Source organism: Argopecten irradians, chromosome 2, assembly GCF_041381155.1.
Source record: "Argopecten irradians isolate NY chromosome 2, Ai_NY, whole genome shotgun sequence".
Taxonomy (NCBI): Eukaryota; Metazoa; Mollusca; class Bivalvia; order Pectinida; family Pectinidae; genus Argopecten; species Argopecten irradians.
The window spans coordinates 41,533,374-41,551,924 of NC_091135.1; the positions used below are offsets into that span (position 1 = coordinate 41,533,374).

An 18,551-nucleotide genomic window follows, 5' to 3' on the forward strand; every position below is an offset into this window, starting at 1 on the left:
TAGTTATACCAAGGGTTCAGTGGAGCCACTCTGAGTATTGATCATGTGGTATTTAGACCCTAAGATTTAATTATTGTTCATCAAGGGTGATTTCTAAAGATAGCAGCATTAAGAAGTCTGATGGGATTATCTATAAAGCAATTGTTAGCCAAGTTAATGGCTCTCTGGTGCAAATCTTGACATTTTCTTCGCAGAATTTGGACGCCGAGGCAGTAAAGTATGTAAGAGACGACATAAGACTTAAGACAATCAGCAGTACTTCCGTGATAGAGAAATTTGGATTGGTCTATGGTGTGTCCTCCGACAGTATCTCCTACCATGGTCTGACACATTGTAATAGTCATGTGAAAACCAACAGTCTGAGGATACAACCATTGTTTGTCGAGTTGTCGTTAAAAACACAGTATGGTACAATTTAAACAACACCATACTTTAAATAATTATAAAGTCATTTTCTTTAATTATTTAAAAGCAAGGCTATGTAAATACAGTATATCACTCCCAATAATGAAGCCCACACTCCCTCAATAGTTATACAGCAAAAATATTCATAATAAGTTATCCTTGCCTCAATTACACCAAAACACAAATGTTCAATACTACTTTTTTTGACAGTGGAGAGTTATTAAGTGTTACAAATGCTTCTATATTTAGAGATTAAACATTCATTATGACATGGAAAAAGTGTACGCGTAAGGTGTAAGTGTAAGGAACTTTGATGAGATATCTCAATGTAAGAGTTGGTGACATTAAGATATTTAAGTGTGACTGATGATTAAGTGTATGTGTAAGTGACATTGAGATATGTAAGTGTGAGTGTGACTGATGATTAAGTGTGTGTGTAAGTGACATTGAGATATGTAAGTGTGAGTGTGACTGATGATTAAGTGTGTGTGTAAGTGACATTGAGATATGTAAGTGTGAGTGTGACTGATGATTAAGTGTATGTGTAAGTGACATTGAGATATGTAAGTGTGAGTGTGACTGATGATTAAGTGTATGTGTAAGTGACATTTAGATATGTAAGTGTGAGTGTGACTGATGATTAAGTGTGTGTGTAAGTGACATTAAGATATTTAAGTGTAAGTGTGACTGATGATTAAGTGTGTGTGTTAGTGACATTAAGATATTTAAGTGTAAGTGTGACTGATGATTAAGTGTGTGTGTTAGTGACATTAAGATATTTAAGTGTAAGTGTGACTGATGATTAAGTGTGTGTGTTAGTGACATTAAGATATTAAAGTGTAAGTGTGACTGATGATTAAGTGTGTGTGTAAGTGACATTGAGATATGTAAGTGTGAGTGTAAGTGTGACTGATGATTAAGTGTGTGTGTGTAAGTGACATTGAGATATGTAAGTGTGAGTGTTAGTGACATTGAGATATGTAAGTGTGACTGATGATTAAGTGTGTGTGTAAGTGACATTGAGATATGTAAGTGTGAGTGTAAGTGTGACTGATGATTAAGTGTGTGTGTAAGTGACATTGAGATATGTAAGTGTGAGTGTAAGTGTGACTGATGATTAAGTGTGTGTGTAAGTGACATTGAGATATGTAAGTGTGAGTGTAAGACTGATGATTAAGTGTGTGTGTAAGTGACATTGAGATATGTAAGTGTGTGTGAGTGTGACTGATGATTAAGTGTGTGTGTAAGTGACATTGAGATATGTAAGTGTGAGTGTTAGTGAGATATGTAAGTGTGAGTGTAAGTGTGACTGATGATTAAGTGTGTGTGTAAGTGACATTGAGATATGTAAGTGTGAGTGTAAGTGTGACTGATGATTAAGTGTGTGTGTAAGTGACATTGAGATATGTAAGTGTGAGTGATAGTGACATTGCGATATGTAAGTGTGAGTGTTAGTGACATTGAGATATGTAAGTGTGTGTGTTAGTGACATTGAGATATGTAAGTGTGTGTGTTAGTGACATTGAGATATGTAAGTGTGTGTGTTAGTGACATTGAGATATGTAAGTGTGTGTGTTAGTGACATTGCGATATATAAGTGTGTGTGTTGACATTGCGATATGTAAGTGTGTGTGTTAGTGACATTGAGATATGTAAGTGTGTGTGTTAGTGACATTGAGATATGTAAGTGTGTGTGTTAGTGTCATTGAGATATGTAAGTGTGAGTGTTATTGACATTGAGATATCTAATTGTGTGTGTTAGTGACATTGAGATATCTAATTGTGTGTGTTAGTGACATTGACATGTCTAAGTGTTTTTGTAAGCGACATTGAGATATCTAAGTGTGTGTGTTAGTGACATTGAGATATCTAATTGTGTGTGTTAGTGACATTGCGATATCTAATTGTGTGTGTTAGTGACATTGAGATATCTAATTGTGTGTGTTAGTGACATTGACATGTCTAAGTGTTTTTGTTAGCGACATTGAGATATCTAAGTGTGTGTGTTAGTGACATTGATATATCTAATTTTGTGTGTTAGTGACATTGAGATATCTAATTGTGTGTGTTAGTGACATTGACATGTCTAAGTGTTTGTGTTAGTGACATGGAGATATCTAATTGTGTGTGTTAGTGACATTGAGATATCTAATTGTGTGTGTTAGTGACATTGAGATATCTAATTGTGTGTGTTAGTGACATTGAGATATCTAAGTGTGTGTGTTAGTGACATTGAGATATCTAATTGTGTGTGTTAGTGGCATTGAGATATCTAAGTGTGTGTGTTAGTGACATTGAGATATCTAATTGTGTGTGTTAGTGACATTGACATGTCTAAGTGTTTGTGTTAGTGACAAATTGAGATATCTAAGTGTTTGTGTTAGTGACATTGAGATATCTAAATGTGTGTGTTAGTGACATTGAGATATCTAATTGTGTGTGTTAGTGACATTTAGATATTTAATTGTGTGTGTTAGTGACATTTAGATATCTAATTGTGTGTGTTAGTGACATTGAGATATCTAATTGTGTGTGTTAGTGACATTGAGATATCTAATTGTGTGTGTTAGTGACATTGAGATATCTAATTGTGTGTGTTAGTGACATTGAGATATCTAATGTGTGTGTTAGTGACATTGAGATATCTAAGTGTGTGTGTTAGTGACATTGAGATATCTAAGTGTGTGTGTTAGTGACATTGAGATATCTAAGTGTGTGTGTTAGTGACATTGAGATATCTAAGTGTGTGTGTTAGTGACATTGAGATATCTAAGTGTGTGTGTAGTGACATTGAGATATCTAAGTGTGTGTGTTAGTGACATTGAGATATCTAAGTGTGTGAGTAGTGACATTGATGATACTAAGTGTGTGTGTTAGTGACATTGAGATATGTAAGTGTGAGTGTGACTGATGATTAAGTGTATGTGTAAGTGACATTGAGATATGTAAGTGTGAGTGTTAGTGTCATTGAGATTAAGTGTGTGTGTAAGTGACATTGAGATATTAAGTGTGTAGTGTGACTGATGATTAAGTGTGTGTGTGTAGTACAGTGACATTAAGATATTTAAGTGTAAGTGTGACTGATGATTAAGTGTGTGTGTTAGTGACATTAAGATATTTAAGTGTAAGTGTATGACTGATGATTAAGTGTGTGTGTTAGTGACATTAAGATATTAAGTGTAAGTGTGACTGATGATTAAGTGTGTGTGTTAGTGACATTGAGATATTAAGTGTAAGTGTGACTGATGATTAAGTGTGTGTGTGTAAGTGACATTGAGATATGTAAGTGTGAGTGTAAGTGTGACTGATGATATTAAGTGTGTGTGTGTAAGTGACATTGAGATATGTAAGTGTGAGTGTTAGTGACATTGAGATAGTGTAAGTGTGACTGATGATTAAGTGTGTGTGTAAGTGACATTGAGATATGTAAGTGTGAGTGTAAGTGTGATGTAGTGTGACTGATGATTAAGTGTGTGTGTAAGTGACATTGAGATATGTAAGTGTGAGTGTAAGTGTGACTGATGATTAAGTGTGTGTGTAAGTGACATTGAGATATGTAAGTGTGAGTGTAAGTGTGACTGATGATTAAGTGTGTGTGTAAGTGACATTGAGATATGTAAGTGTGAGTGTAAGTGTGACTGATGATTAAGTGTGTGTGTAAGTGACATTGAGATATGTAAGTGTGAGTGTAAGTGTGACTGATGATTAAGTGTGTGTGTAAGTGACATTGAGATATGTAAGTGTGAGTGTAAGTGTGACTGATGATTAAGTGTGTGTGTGTAAGTGACATTGAGATATGTAAGTGTGAGTGATAGTGACATTGCGATATGTAAGTGTGATTGTGATGTAAGTGGTGTTAGTGACATTGCGATATGTAAGTGTGTGTGTTAGTGACATTGCGATATGTAAGTGTGTGTGTTAGAGACATTGAGATATGTAAGTGTGTGTGTTAGTGACATTGAGATATGTAAGTGTGTGTGTTAGTGACATTGCGATATATAAGTGTGTGTGTTGACATTGCGATATGTAAGTGTGTGTGTGTTAGTGACATTGAGATATGTAAGTGTGTGTGTTAGTGACATTGAGATATGTAAGTGTGTGTGTGTTAGTGTCATTGAGATATGTAAGTGTGAGTGTGTTTATTGACATTGAGATATCTAATTGTGTGTGTTAGTGACATTGAGATATCTAATGTGTGTGTGTTAGTGACATTGACATGTCTAAGTGTTTTTGTAAGCGACATTGAGATATCTAAGTGTGTGTGTTTGTGACATTGAGATATCTAATGTGTGTGTGTTAGTGACATTGCGATATCTAATTGTGTGTGTTAGTGACATTGAGATATCTAATTGTGTGTGTGTTAGTGACATTGACATGTCTAAGTGTTTTTGTTAGCGACATTGAGATATCTAAGTGTGTGTGTTAGCGACATTGATATATCTAATTTTGTGTGTTAGTGACATTGAGATATCTAATTGTGTGTGTGTTAGTGACATTGACATGTCTAAGTGTTTGTGTTAGTGACATGGAGATATCTAATTTGTGTGTTAGTGACATTGAGATATCTAATTGTGTGTGTTAGTGACATTGAGATATCTAAGTGTGTGTGTTAGTGACATTGAGATATCTAAGTGTGTGTGTTAGTGACATTGAGATATCTAAGTGTGTGTGTTAGTGACATTGAGATATCTAAGTGTGTGTGTTAGTGACATTGAGATATCTAATTGTGTGTGTTAGTGACATTGACATGTCTAAGTGTTTGTGTTAGTGACATTGAGATATCTAAATGTGTGTGTTAGTGACATTGAGATATCTAATTGTGTGTGTTAGTGACATTGAGATATCTAAGTGTGTGTGTTAGTGACATTGAGATATCTAATTGTGTGTGTTAGTGACATTGAGATATCTAAGTGTGTGTGTTAGTGACATTGAGATATCTAAGTGTGTGTGTTAGTGACATTGAGATATCTAATTGTGTGTGTTAGTGACATTGAGATATCTAATTGTGTGTGTTAGTGACATTGAGATATCTAAGTGTGTGTGTTAGTGACATTGAGATATCTAATTGTGTGTGTTAGTGACATTGAGATATCTAAGTGTGTGTGTTAGTGACATTGAGATATCTAAGTGTGTGTGTTAGTGACATTGAGATATCTAAGTGTGTGTGTGTTAGTGACATTGAGATATGTAAGTGTGTGTGTTAGTGACATTGAGATATGTAAGTGTGTGTGTTAGTGACATTGAGATATCTAAGTGTGTGTGTTAGTGACATTGAGATATCTAATTGTGTGTGTTAGTGACATTTAGATATCTAATTGTGTGTGTTAGTGACATTGAGATATCTAATTGTGTGTGTTAGTGACATTGAGATATCTAATTGTGTGTGTTAGTGACATTGAGATATCTAAGTGTTTGTGTTAGTGACATTGAGATATCTAATTGTGTGTGTTAGTGACATTGAGATATCTAAGTGTGTGTGTTAGTGACATTGAGATATCTAAGTGTGTGTGTTAGTGACATTGACATGTCTAAGTGTTTGTGTTAGTGACATTGAAATATCTAAGTGTGTGTGTTAGTGACATTGCGATATGTAAGTGTGTGTGTTAGTGACATTGCGATATGTAAGTGTGAGTGTTAGTGACATTGCGATATGTAAGTGTGTGTGTTAGTGACATTGCGATATATAAGTGTGTGTGTTAGTGACATTGAGATATGTAAGTGTGTGTGTTAGTGACATTGAGATATGTAAGTGTCTGTGTAAGTGACATTGAGATATCTTAGTGTGTGTGTTAGTGACATTGAGATATCTAAGTGTGTGTGTTAGTGACATTGAGATATGTAAGTGTGTGTGTTAGTGACATTGAAATATCTAAGTGTGTGTGTTAGTGACATTAAGATATGTAAGTGTCTGTGTAAGTGACATTGAGATATCTAATTGTGTGTGTTAGTGACATTGAAATATCTAAGTGTGTGTGTTAGTGACATTGCGATATGTAAGTGTGAGTGTTAGTGACATTGCGATATGTAAGTGTGTGTGTTAGTGACATTGCGATATATAAGTGTGTGTGTTAGTGACATTGCGATATGTAAGTGTGTGTGTTAGTGACATTGCGATATATAAGTGTCTGTGCTAGTGACATTGATATATCTAATTGTGTGTAATTGGCATTGAGATATCTAAGTGTGTGTGTTAGTGACATTGAGATATCTAAGTGTGTGTGTTAGTGACATTGAGATATCTAATTGTGTGTAAGTGACATTGAGATATCTAAGTGTGTGTGTTAGTGACATTGAGATATCTAAGTGTGTGTGTTAGTGACATTGAGATATCTAATTGTGTGTAAGTGGCATTGAGATATCTAAGTGTGTGTGTTAGTGACATTGAGATATCTAATTGTGTGTAAGTGGCATTGAGATATCTAAGTGTGTGTGTTAGTGACATTGAGATATCTAAGTGTGTGTGTTAGTGACATTGAGATATCTAATTGTGTGTAAGTGGCATTGAGATGTCTAAGTGTGTGTGTTAGTGACATTGAGATCTCTAAGTGTGGATTATCCTGATATCTGATGATTCTGTCCTGTAGTATTTCTGGTATTTGTAATGGAAATTTAGCAAAGTCAGTCATGAGGATGAATTGTTGGAAACAAACAAATGTATGTGTCACTAATACAATCATGTTGAAATGATTTATAATGATGTTCTAACAGAAGATTAATCATACTCAAGTAACTTGTGTAATACACCTCCAACATCAATTTGTCAGTGCTGATATGGAATTTAAATAATCATACAAATGCGTTTACATTTCTGCTCAATTTAATTCCAGTTTTGTGTAAACGAGTGTGAATATTGTCGTCATTGTCGAGACATATAAAATATATCATCTTAATGGGTCTGCACCATTCATCATATATTTATTGCTTCCATGGGTCTTCTGTGTTTGTACCTAGTAACTTCCAAATAAGTATATTAAAATTTTCAAGTTCATATCTTTTGCAAAGTATGCGTTGACTGAACGATAAAAGCTGTCCTTATCCACAACTGAAGGCATTTGGTTAATTAGAATAACTTGTTCGAATGTAAGAATTCTTTTTTTTTTCTTGTGACCTTGAACTACCTAGGCAGAGTCAAGGTCAGCAATTCTCAAAACCTTGGTACAAAACCTACCCCATTGTCATGATAAAGGTATTCTACATTACATATGTTGCCATATCTTACCTATCTGCTGGCCTCCCAGACTCCATCTTGGATTCGTAGTCTTTGATCATGGACGCAACAACCTCCTCATGTTCGGGAGCTATTTGTGCCACATCTTGTTTGAGGCAGCGAAGACCAGGCACCATGGCCTCCTGGACAAGCTGGTCATTGATAACTGTCAATCATGTAAGGGAAGTAACTCTGGAAATCTGAGTGGTATTCTATATTTTAAAAACACTGGTTGCATTGTGAACACCATAAAAGTAATACATAAAGGCAAGAATGCCTATATATTATGTAATTCATATATTATGTTTTACAAATAAATTCTAAATTGGGTATAAACTTTGAAAAACTTTTATTACCAGTACTTTACCTATTTAATGACCATTATACTCATCAAGTAACAATCATTTTGACAATTGAAGTACTTGTAAAAACATTTCAGTGTTCAAACATCAATGTAATAGTTTCAGAATATGGATAATTCAAAGTGAAAATATAAGTAGGGTAAGGATACAGCAACAGGACATAGCACTGTACGCCTCAAACAGGAGCAGGGCAATGTCTCGTTTACGACCCTCCGTCGTCAGGTTGTTGTTTGCTGATGCCATGGCAGCCAGTCTGGGTAGAATGACTGAAAATACACAAAAACAAATTGGTTTTAAGTCAGATGAAGAATCATAACTTTACGTAAGATAATGTCTTTTCTTATGCTATACAATTAATGACTTTAGCAGAGTTCAACATGGATATTTATTAGTCTGATGATTAGAAGTGGAGATTTTATTATCATCATAAAGCAGGTTGCCCAATCCTTGTATTAACCTCTAGAGGTGCTCCATCACAAATCTACAATAGGATAGGCAGTCCTCTAGAGGCGCTCCATCACAAATCTACTATAGGATAGGCAGTCATCTAGAGGTGCTCCATCACAAATCTACTATAGGATAGGCAGTCCTCTAGAGGCGCTCCATCACAAATCTACTATAGGATAGGCAGTCCTCTAGAGGCGCTCCATCACAAATCTACTATAGGATAGGCAGTCATCTAGAGGTGCTCCATCACAAATCTACTATAGGATAGGCAGTCCTCTAGAGGCGCTCCATCACAAATCTATTATAGGATAGGCAGTCCTCTAGAGGTGCTCCATCACAAATCTACTATAGGATAGGCAGTCCTCTAGAGGTGCTCCATCACAAATCTATTATAGGATAGGCAGTCCTCTAGAGGTGCTCCATCACAAATCTACTATAGGATACGCAGTCCTCTAGAGGTGCTCCATCACAAATCTATTATAGGATAGGCATTCATCTAGAGGTGCTCCATCACAAATCTACTATAGGATAGGCAGTCCTCTAGAGGTGCTCCATCACAAATCTACTATAGGATAGGCAGTCCTCTAGAGGCGCTCCATCACAAATCTACTATAGGATAGGCAGTCCTCTAGAGGCGCTCCATCACAAATCTACTATAGGATAGGCAGTCCTCTAGAGGTGTTCAATCGCAAATCTACTATAGGATAGGCAGTCCTCTAGAGGTGCTCCATCACAAATCTACTATAGGATAGGCAGTTCTCTAGAGGTGCTCCATCACAAATCTATTATAGGATAGGCAGTCCTCTAAAGGTGCTCCATCATAAATCTACTATAGGATAGGCAGTCCTCTAGAGGTGCTCCATCACAAATCTCCTATAGGATAGGCAGTCCTCTAGAGGTGCTCCTTCACAAATCTATTATAGGATAGGCAGTCCTCTAGAGGTGCTCCATCACAAATCTATTATAGGATAGGCAGTCCTCTAGAGGTGCTCCATCACAAATCTACTATAGGATAGGCAGTCCTCTAGAGGTGCTCCATCACAAATCTACTATAGGATACGCAGTCCTCTAGAGGTGTTCCATCACAAATCTACTATAGGATAGGCAGTCCTCTAGAGGTGTTCCATCACAAATCTACTATAGGATAGGCAGTCCTCTAGAGGTGCTCCATCACAAATCTATTATAGGATAGGCAGTCCTCTAGAGGCGCTCCATCATAAATCTATTATAGGATAGGCAGTCCTCTAGAGGCGCTCCATCACAAATCTACTATAGGATAGGCAGTCCTCTAGAGGCGCTCCATCACAAATCTACTATAGGATAGGCAGTCCTCTAGAGGTGCTCCATCACAAATCTATTATACGATAGGCAGTCCTCTAGAGGTGCTCCATCACAAATCTATTATAGGATAGGCAGTCCTCTAGAGGCGCTCCATCACAAATCTCCTATAGGATAGGCAGTCCTCTAGAGTTGCTCCATCACAAATCTCCTATAGGATAGGCAGTCCTCTAGAGGCGCTCCATCACAAATCTCCTATAGGATAGGCAGTCCTCTAGAGTTGCTCCATCACAAATCTACTATAGGATAGGCAGTCCTCTAGAGGTGCTCCATCACAAATCTACTATAGGATAGGCAGTCCTCTAGAGGTGCTCCATCACAAATCTACTATAGGATAGGCAGTCCTCTAGAGGTGCTTCATCACAAATCTACTATAGGATAGGCAGTCCTCTAGAGGTGCTCCATCACAAATCTACTATAGGATAGGCAGTCCTCTAGAGGTGCTCCATCACAAATCTACTATAGGATAGGCAGTCCTCTAGAGGCGCTCCATCACAAATCTCCTATAGGATAGGCAGTCCTCTAGAGGTGCTCCATCGAAAAATCTACTATAGGATAGGCAGTCCTCTAGAGGCGCTCCATCACAAATCTCCTATAGGATAGGCAGTCCTCTAGAGGTGCTTCATCACAAATCTATTATAGGATAGGCAGTCCTCTAGAGGTGCTCCATCACAAATCTACTATAGGATAGGCAGTCCTCTAGAGGTGCTCCATCACAAATCTATTATAGGATAGGCAGTCCTATAGAGGTGCTCCATCACAAATCTACTATAGGATAGGCAGTCCTCTAGAGGTGCTCCATCACAAATCTCCTATAGGATAGGCAGTCCTCTAGAGGCGCTCCATCACAAATCTATTATAGGATAGGCAGTCCTCTAGAGGTGCTCCATCACAAATCTCCTATAGGATAGGCAGTCCTCTAGAGGCGCTCCATCATAAATCTACTATAGGATAGGCAGTCCTCTAGAGGCGCTCCATCACAAATCTACTATAGGATAGGCAGTCCTCTAGAGGCGCTCCATCATAAATCTATTAAAGGATAGGCAGTCCTCTAGAGGTGCTCCATCACAAATCTATTATAGGATAGGCAGTCCTCTAGAGGTGCTCCATCATAAATCTACTATAGGATAGGCAGTCCTCTAGAGGTGCTCCATCACAAATCTACTATAGGATAGGCAGTCCTCTAGAGGCGCTCCATCACAAATCTACTATAGGATAGGCAGTCCTCTAGAGTTGCTCCATCACAAATCTATTATAGGATAGGAAGTCCTCTAGAGGTGCTCCATCACAAATCTACTATAGGATAGGCAGTCCTCTAGAGGCGCTCCATCACAAATCTACTATAGGATAGGCAGTCCTCTAGAGTTGCTCCATCATAAATCTCCCAGATCCTTAAACTCAAACATTTTCAGTTACTGAGATAATTGTTTATCACCTACATCACTCTGACTATTGAGAGTTGGTTTAACCTATAAAACTTCTACAAAGTAAAGAAATTTAGGAATTAAACAAATTGCTTTAAGCCAGTATTTAGCTATTCTACTATCATGACATGTAAGCAATAAAGCAACAAATGTTAGAGCTTCAACGTATTCCACAAATTGGTGTAAATGACAGCTGACGAGTCAGCAATGGGGAAAAAAGGAAAGACACAATAAAAGGAATCTGTTCTATTGATAAGATGAAGTGCAATTCTGTGGCAAGACCATTTCTGATTGGATATCACAAGCGGTACAGGGGAATTCAGTGTTAGGTGGTGAACCATAGACACCCGGGTTCAATTCCCCTGACAGGATATATATATACATATATATGGCTATGTTGTCATCTCTGAAACAACATGGCGTGCTCCAGAGTGAAGACCATCTACATTACTTCTTTTCAGCTAACGACTATAATCAACTTAGTGGAACTTAAGTTAGAGTAAAATAGATAAAATTCAATTTTTTTATCAATTATTATATAAAGATGTAATAAATACGAATGTTGAAATGAAAGATAAAGGAACAAAGTAGATTGTGCTTGCTTCTTATCATCATGCCTTATATGCCTGTATGCTTTTTACAATAAACCAATCAATTATGTTTAAATATTTCCTGAATTCTTATCAGAAAAATCAAGTCCAAGTATCATCTGAAAGCAAAATGTTGGTCTTCATAAAAGTTTTTAACACCCTGAACAAATGTAATGATCATGCAAAGACCATAAAGTACGTTTTTTGTAACAGTGAAAATTTTTAAATATGTGAAATTGTCTGTTTGAGAAATCAGGACTGCTGTGATGTTGTGTCTGTTCCATGGACAGGACTGCTGTGATGTTGTAAATCTGTTCATGGACAGACTGCTGTGATGTGTAAATCTGTTCCATGGACAGGACTGCTGTGATGTTGTAAAATCTGTTCCATGGACAGGACTGCTGTGATGTTGTAAATCTGTTCCATGGACAGGACTGCTGTGATGTTGTAAATCTGTTCCATGGACAGGACTGCTGTGATGTTGTAAATCTGTTCCATGGACAGGACTGCTGTGATGTTGTAAATCTGTTCCATGGACAGGACTGCTGTGATGTTGTAAATCTGTTCCATGGACAGGACTGCTGTGATGTTGTAAATCTGTTCCATGGACAGGACTGCTGTGATGTTGTAAATCTGTTCCATGGACAGGACTGCTGCTGTGATGTTGTAAATCTGTTCCATGGACAGGACTGCTGTGATGTTGTAAATCTGTTCCATGGACAGGACTGCTGTGATGTTGTAAATCTGTTCCATGGACAGGACTGCTGTGATGTTGTAAATCTGTTCCATGGACAGGACTGCTGTGATGTTGTACAATCGTTCCATGGACAGATCATCAATGCCTACAGCGTTTATCAGTGAAAAACCTTTGTGTACAATTTCCAACAAGAATGACTCATTGTTTTCAAGAATTGTTTGTAAAAAATTTCATTGTAAATTGCCAGCATATGTGAGATTTGAAAATTACCTTGCACGTTATCTGCCTGAATGCTTACTAAACATGTAAAGTCCATTGTAGGCCGATGGTGAGACAGAGGATATCACATTCAGTCAGCTTTGTAGCACTGAGGTAGGAAATCTCCAGAATAGGAGCTAAACAGTTGAGGAACATAACTTTATGATTAGGAGATATAAACATGATTAAGTTTACCATAAATGAACCCAGAAAATGTTCATAAGAAATAAATTCTTCCATTTCCATCTTAAAATAAATCCTCTGATTAAAGACTGTGATGGCCAGCTATTATCCACCAATCAGAGCCTGTGGTGATCATGGTATCCACCAATCGGAGAAAGAGAGAATGACGTGACCATGTTTTCTACCAATCAGAGAGAGAGAGAGAGAGAGAGAAAGAGAGAGAGAGAGAGAATGGTGTGGCCATTTCATCCATCAATCATAAAAAAATAAATGACGTGGCTATTGTAAATTGAAATTATTTGGATGTGGTCATATTTTGGCTTATATGGCGTTTGGCATTTGGCATGGAAGTGCCAAAATTTAACGAATCAAAATTTGGCTATTTTTTCATCTGTTTGTTAATAACTATCGATACATCTACATGTCATTTATTAGGTATGTGAACACATACTCTCGTGTAAATTACTCAATCATGTTAAATAAACATACATTTTAGGTATGTGCTGTGAACAGGTGTGGTGGCCAACTGTAATCCACCAATCAGAGAGAGAGACTAAAGAGCCAGCTTTTATCTACCAATCAGAGAGTGTGGTGACCAACTGTTATCCACCAATCAGAGAGTGTGGTGGCCAACTGTTATCCACCAATCAGAGAGTGTGGTGACCAACTGTTATCCACCAATCAGAGAGTGTGGTGACCAACTGTTATCCACCAATCAGAGAGTGTGGTGGCCAACTGTTATCCACCAATCAGAGAGTGTGGTGACCAACTGTTATCCACCAATCAGAGAGTGTGGTGACCAACTGTTATCCACCAATCAGAGAGTGTGGTGACCAACTGTTATCCACCAACTATGTTATCCACCAATCAGAGAGTGTGGTGGTCAACTGTTATCCACCAATCAGAGAGTGTGGTGACCAACTGTTATCCACCAATCAGAGAGTGTGGTGACCAACTGTTATCCACCAATCAGAGAGTGTGGTGACCAACTGTTATCCACCAATCAGAGAGTATGGTGACCAACTGTTATCAACCAATCAGAGAGTGTGGTGACCAACTGTTATCCACCAATCAGAGAGTGTGGTGACCAACTGTTATCCACCAATCAGAGAGTGTGGTGGTCAACTGTTATCCACCAATCAGAGAGTTTAGTGACCAACTGTTATACACAAATCAGAGAGTGTGGGGGCCAACTGTTATCCACCAATCTGAGACTGTAGTGAACTTCAAACCGATGCAATAATGATGATGGTAATATTTACTCTTGTTGTCTAGAAATAGACAGCATACATGGAGTATAAGCCACAATGGCAGGCAGATGAGAAAATATCTCTTCATCTCTAATAAGGATATCAGAACACAGGCTATATACAGGTATTTTATAAATGCATTATCAAATCACCTTCATAACTGCAAAAGACTTTGATAATGCTACAGCCTGCCTAAAGTATCCTTTATCTTTAATTCTTATTGTCCTCTGAATTAGCTGAGATTTAGACGATCAAGCGACTATGGATATCTTATAAGGTAGAACAGGCTACATGAGAACAGCATATAAAGCTACATACCGATATGTCTGGATTTAGAATGCAATACATCAAATCATTCCAGGATATATGATGCACCTTAGTAAAAACAATGAACATCTACCATTCTAAAGCTGTATTGATGATAGAAATAAAAAGTTATCTTAATGGATATACCCAAATATGGACAAATACATATATAGACTGTCTATAAACTAAAGCCATTTTTTTAATCAAAAGGGCATAAAATATATAATATGACATTGCTCAACTTATACTGGGATTGAGTGATTTAGGAATAGATAACACAATTTCTGAGATATAATGGAGATATCCGGGAAAAGGATGAGATGGGAACCCGGAATCTCAGACAGCAGTGGGTGGGCTAGTAAGATCGGCTACGACCTACAGATTGACGTACGAGAAGGAAGGGGGAAGAAAATATGATGAAATGAAAGACACTAAGAGGAAAGCATTGCCATTCTCCGGCCGTGTATGACGAGTGTATATACTGTATCAGATTATTGATTACTAATGACAGTTGGACAGGCCAGTATCAACTACAGCCAAATAATTATAGCCAAAATAATAGAAATTGATTTTGACACAAAAAATCAGATAAGGATAGGAAGTTTGACATTGATGGATGTCCATCATCTTGTAAAATATCCTTCCAAAAATATCAACTATATCATTCATGTAACACAGTCAGACAACCCATGAATTTATTTCAAATTCAGCAATTAGCACTAACATATCTACTCATGTTAAATTGTTTTCTTTAGGGAAGGGAACATTCAGACATCCCCGCCAAATTTCAGAGGTAACAGTAACCCTTTTGTGAATAATGCTTATAATTTAACTTAAATAACTCATTAATTTTCTTGCTTTTTCATTTACAATAAAACAAATTTTCGCATTGATATCTTAGCCCATTTGGGTGCCTAAGAAAAAGTTGGCCTTGTTAAGCAGGCGGTCTTTATACAGAGGTGGTCGCTAAGGCAGATTTGACTGTACATATGTTATCAACATGACTGAAGAATAGCCAAATATCAGCCTGATTTTATCCATTAACAAAGTGTTTTATTACATATCTTTAAAGGTCAAATGGAATGCCAATCCATTCAAACAATGCTTTAGAAGTTTTAATTTGATATTGTCTGACTCTTATAACATTTTTATTACCTAGCAATACCAGCAAGATCATAAACCACAGCTCCAGTATCTCGGTACCACCAGAAAAATCGGAATACCACCAGAAAAATTGTTCTATCATTATGGATCCCAAGACAATCGAACAACCGATTTCTGCACAACACGAGTAAAGATACTGTTACTGTTCAACTAGGTTTATTCTCATAAAAATTTTATGGCTTCAAATTGGCAATAAAATAAAAACATTTTTTTTACTTTTAACTAGTCTTCAGTTGGGAGTAAAACACCATTACAAAGTAACAGACTAGTGTAATTAGTTATCATTGCCATGGTAACAAACAGAGAAGAAATCTCTCCAGGTCAAGGTTGAGCTCATTATATTCCATCTCAATTTTTGAATAAAATTCAGTACAAACAAGTCAATGAGTACCAATCTGATAGGCAGATGTCATCAGAAATTTATTTGCCAAACTTCTCTGATTGCAAAGAAAGTTAAAATTATCTTGTTCACAAATTCTCAAAATCCCAAAAGAACCAGATACAATATTTTCCTTAATACACAAAGTGTTTCTTGACCAAGTTTCAGAACAATTGGAATCTAACACTTAAAATCCACTATTCAGAGCTTTTTAGCCCCAAAAATACCAGAACTGGTTTTGAATTTTTTTCTCAATCTTTGTTAATGTGTTGTGACTGATGGAAGCAAAGATTAACTTGACCAAGTTTCAGCTCAATGTTGGATGTGATAAACTTTATCAAAAGTAAACTTTAATCCAAATTCTCAAAATCCTTTTTTTCAATCCCAAAAATATCAGAACCATTTGAGAGATTTCTTTTCTTATCTCTGCCATTTGTTTTGACTTATGCAGGATAAAGTGATGGACATTTCGTTTTAATGGAGGATAATTAATTTGGTCAAAGTTGGACATCATGAAAATGTAGATGCTGCTGGCGGAAAAGCAACACCTTAAAGCCTTGCCTTTCTTGACTTTTTCAAAAACATCCTGAAACTTTTAAATTTTCTGGGTCATAGGACGCAGACAGCTATAACTCATGTTTACATTAATGATGGCTAAAATTACAGTTTCAGTAACCAAGTAAAGTTATTTAATCACAAAACAATAAGTTTAAATGCCATTTGATCATAAGTCACTTAGAAAAATGAGTAAATCATTCATAAAAATATGACTCAATTCCTTCATAGTTGAACACTCTTATACACATCACCTCTGATGATCGATTTCTGAGATACACATACAGGGCCATGGTACAGAGGGTACTCTAGAGGATAAAAATCATCTCAATGGCCGATTTCTCTATGAAGTGGAGTGAAAAGAGTTGTCGAATTAAGTCTATAATGGGTTCCTGGATAGAAATGTGAGTTAGGAATCATTCAAACGGATCTGTACCTTCATAATAGATGTACCCTTGAGAACTCAACAATCATCAACATGGTACCATCCTGCAAATGAGACTAGGAAAGAAAAGATGATTCGTAATCTATTTTCGAAACCCCAATAGCGATAAGTCACGGAATATGTGACCTACTTCTAACCATGACAAAATTATATATAAGATATATCAAAGAGAAAAACAGCAGAAAAATCAGTAGTGTAGCTGTGAGTACAGTCAACCTGTCTATAATGACCATCTAAGAGACAAAACTATTGGTCTTATAGCCTAGTGGTCTTTATACACAGGGACTGTACATGGTTATCATGACAACCAACATTTTGGTAAAAGAAAACTCTGCATGCACATCTACACATGGTCCATAACCTTACAGTGAAACAGTGAAGTTTCATTGAAATTGATCCAGAAGATTTATTTTCAATGGATAGACAGACGAGCTGATTCAGTTTTTCACTTTCTTTAAAGTAATGAATACATGGGATCATTCCAAATATTCATTTTTTGGTTTAAATAACCGTGATCCAAAATTACCTCAGAGAACATTTCACAAATCTTATCATCTTAACAAGAGGCCCAAGGGCCTTAACGGTCATCTGACTATCTTGGCAATAGCTGCATAGGAAAATAATTAGATATGGTGTCATGGTAGCCATATTCAATCTGGGATCAACCAGAGATATAACAATACTTTGAAAAGATCATATCAGCCGCATTTCATGTTTCAAGTTTCAGTTAAATTGCACTGGTAGAACTTGAGAAGAAGTTCAAAATGTGTTTTCAAGATGGCATCTGTGGCAGCCATCTTGGATCATCTGTGGCAGCCATCTTGGATTTTGGATCGACATAAAAGATAACAACACTTGGTCGGGACCATGTCAGGATCATTTCATGCAGGTTTCAGCTTAATCACACTGGTAGAACTTGAGAAGAAGTTCAAAATTCAAGATTTTGGAAAATTTTACTCTCATGACCTTGAAAGTAGGTCAAGGTCATTCATTTCCACAACTTTGATAGCCCTTTATCTCAGCATGCTACTGACTAAATATGAATACCCTGGTCCTTTCGGCTAATTAAAAGGTGTAGTTAAAAGATTTTAGCTTAATTGACCCCTGTGACCTTGAAAGAAGGTCAAGGTAATTCATTTTTATAAATATGGTAAACCTTCATCCCAGCATGCCACCAGCAAAATATGAGTATCCTGGACTTTTGGTTAGTTAACAAAAATCGTTCAAAGAATTTAGCCTATTTAACCCATGTGACCTTGAAAGAACGTCAAGGTCATTAATTTTCACACCTTTGGTAGCCCTTCATCCCAGCATGCTACAGGCCAAATATGAGTACCCTGGACCTTTTGGTTAGTTAGAAGAAGTTGTTCAAAGATTTTAGCCTATTTGACCCCTGTGACCTTGAAAGTAGGCCAAGGTCATTAATTTCCACAACTTTTGTAGCCCTTCATCCCAGCATGCTACAGGCCAAATATGAGTACCCTGGACCTTTTGGATAATTAGAAGAAGTCGTTCAAAGATTTTAGCCTATTTGACCCCCG

At 36.9% G+C, this 18,551-nt stretch overlaps 1 protein-coding gene across 2 annotated transcripts in view; it reads right to left on the reverse strand.

Moving 5' to 3' along the window:
• The window catches only part of LOC138315524 (RAB11-binding protein RELCH homolog), a 174,607-nt gene that overhangs the window by 17,838 nt on the left and 138,218 nt on the right, over nt 1-18,551 (reverse strand). For both annotated transcript variants that reach the window (XM_069256610.1, XM_069256609.1), the window contains 2 exons: nt 8,124-8,240; nt 7,625-7,778 (listed from right to left, as the gene is read on the reverse strand). In XM_069256610.1, coding sequence (XP_069112711.1) covers nt 7,625-7,778; nt 8,124-8,240 — 271 coding nt within the window. The remainder of the gene's footprint in view (nt 1-7,624; nt 7,779-8,123; nt 8,241-18,551) is intronic.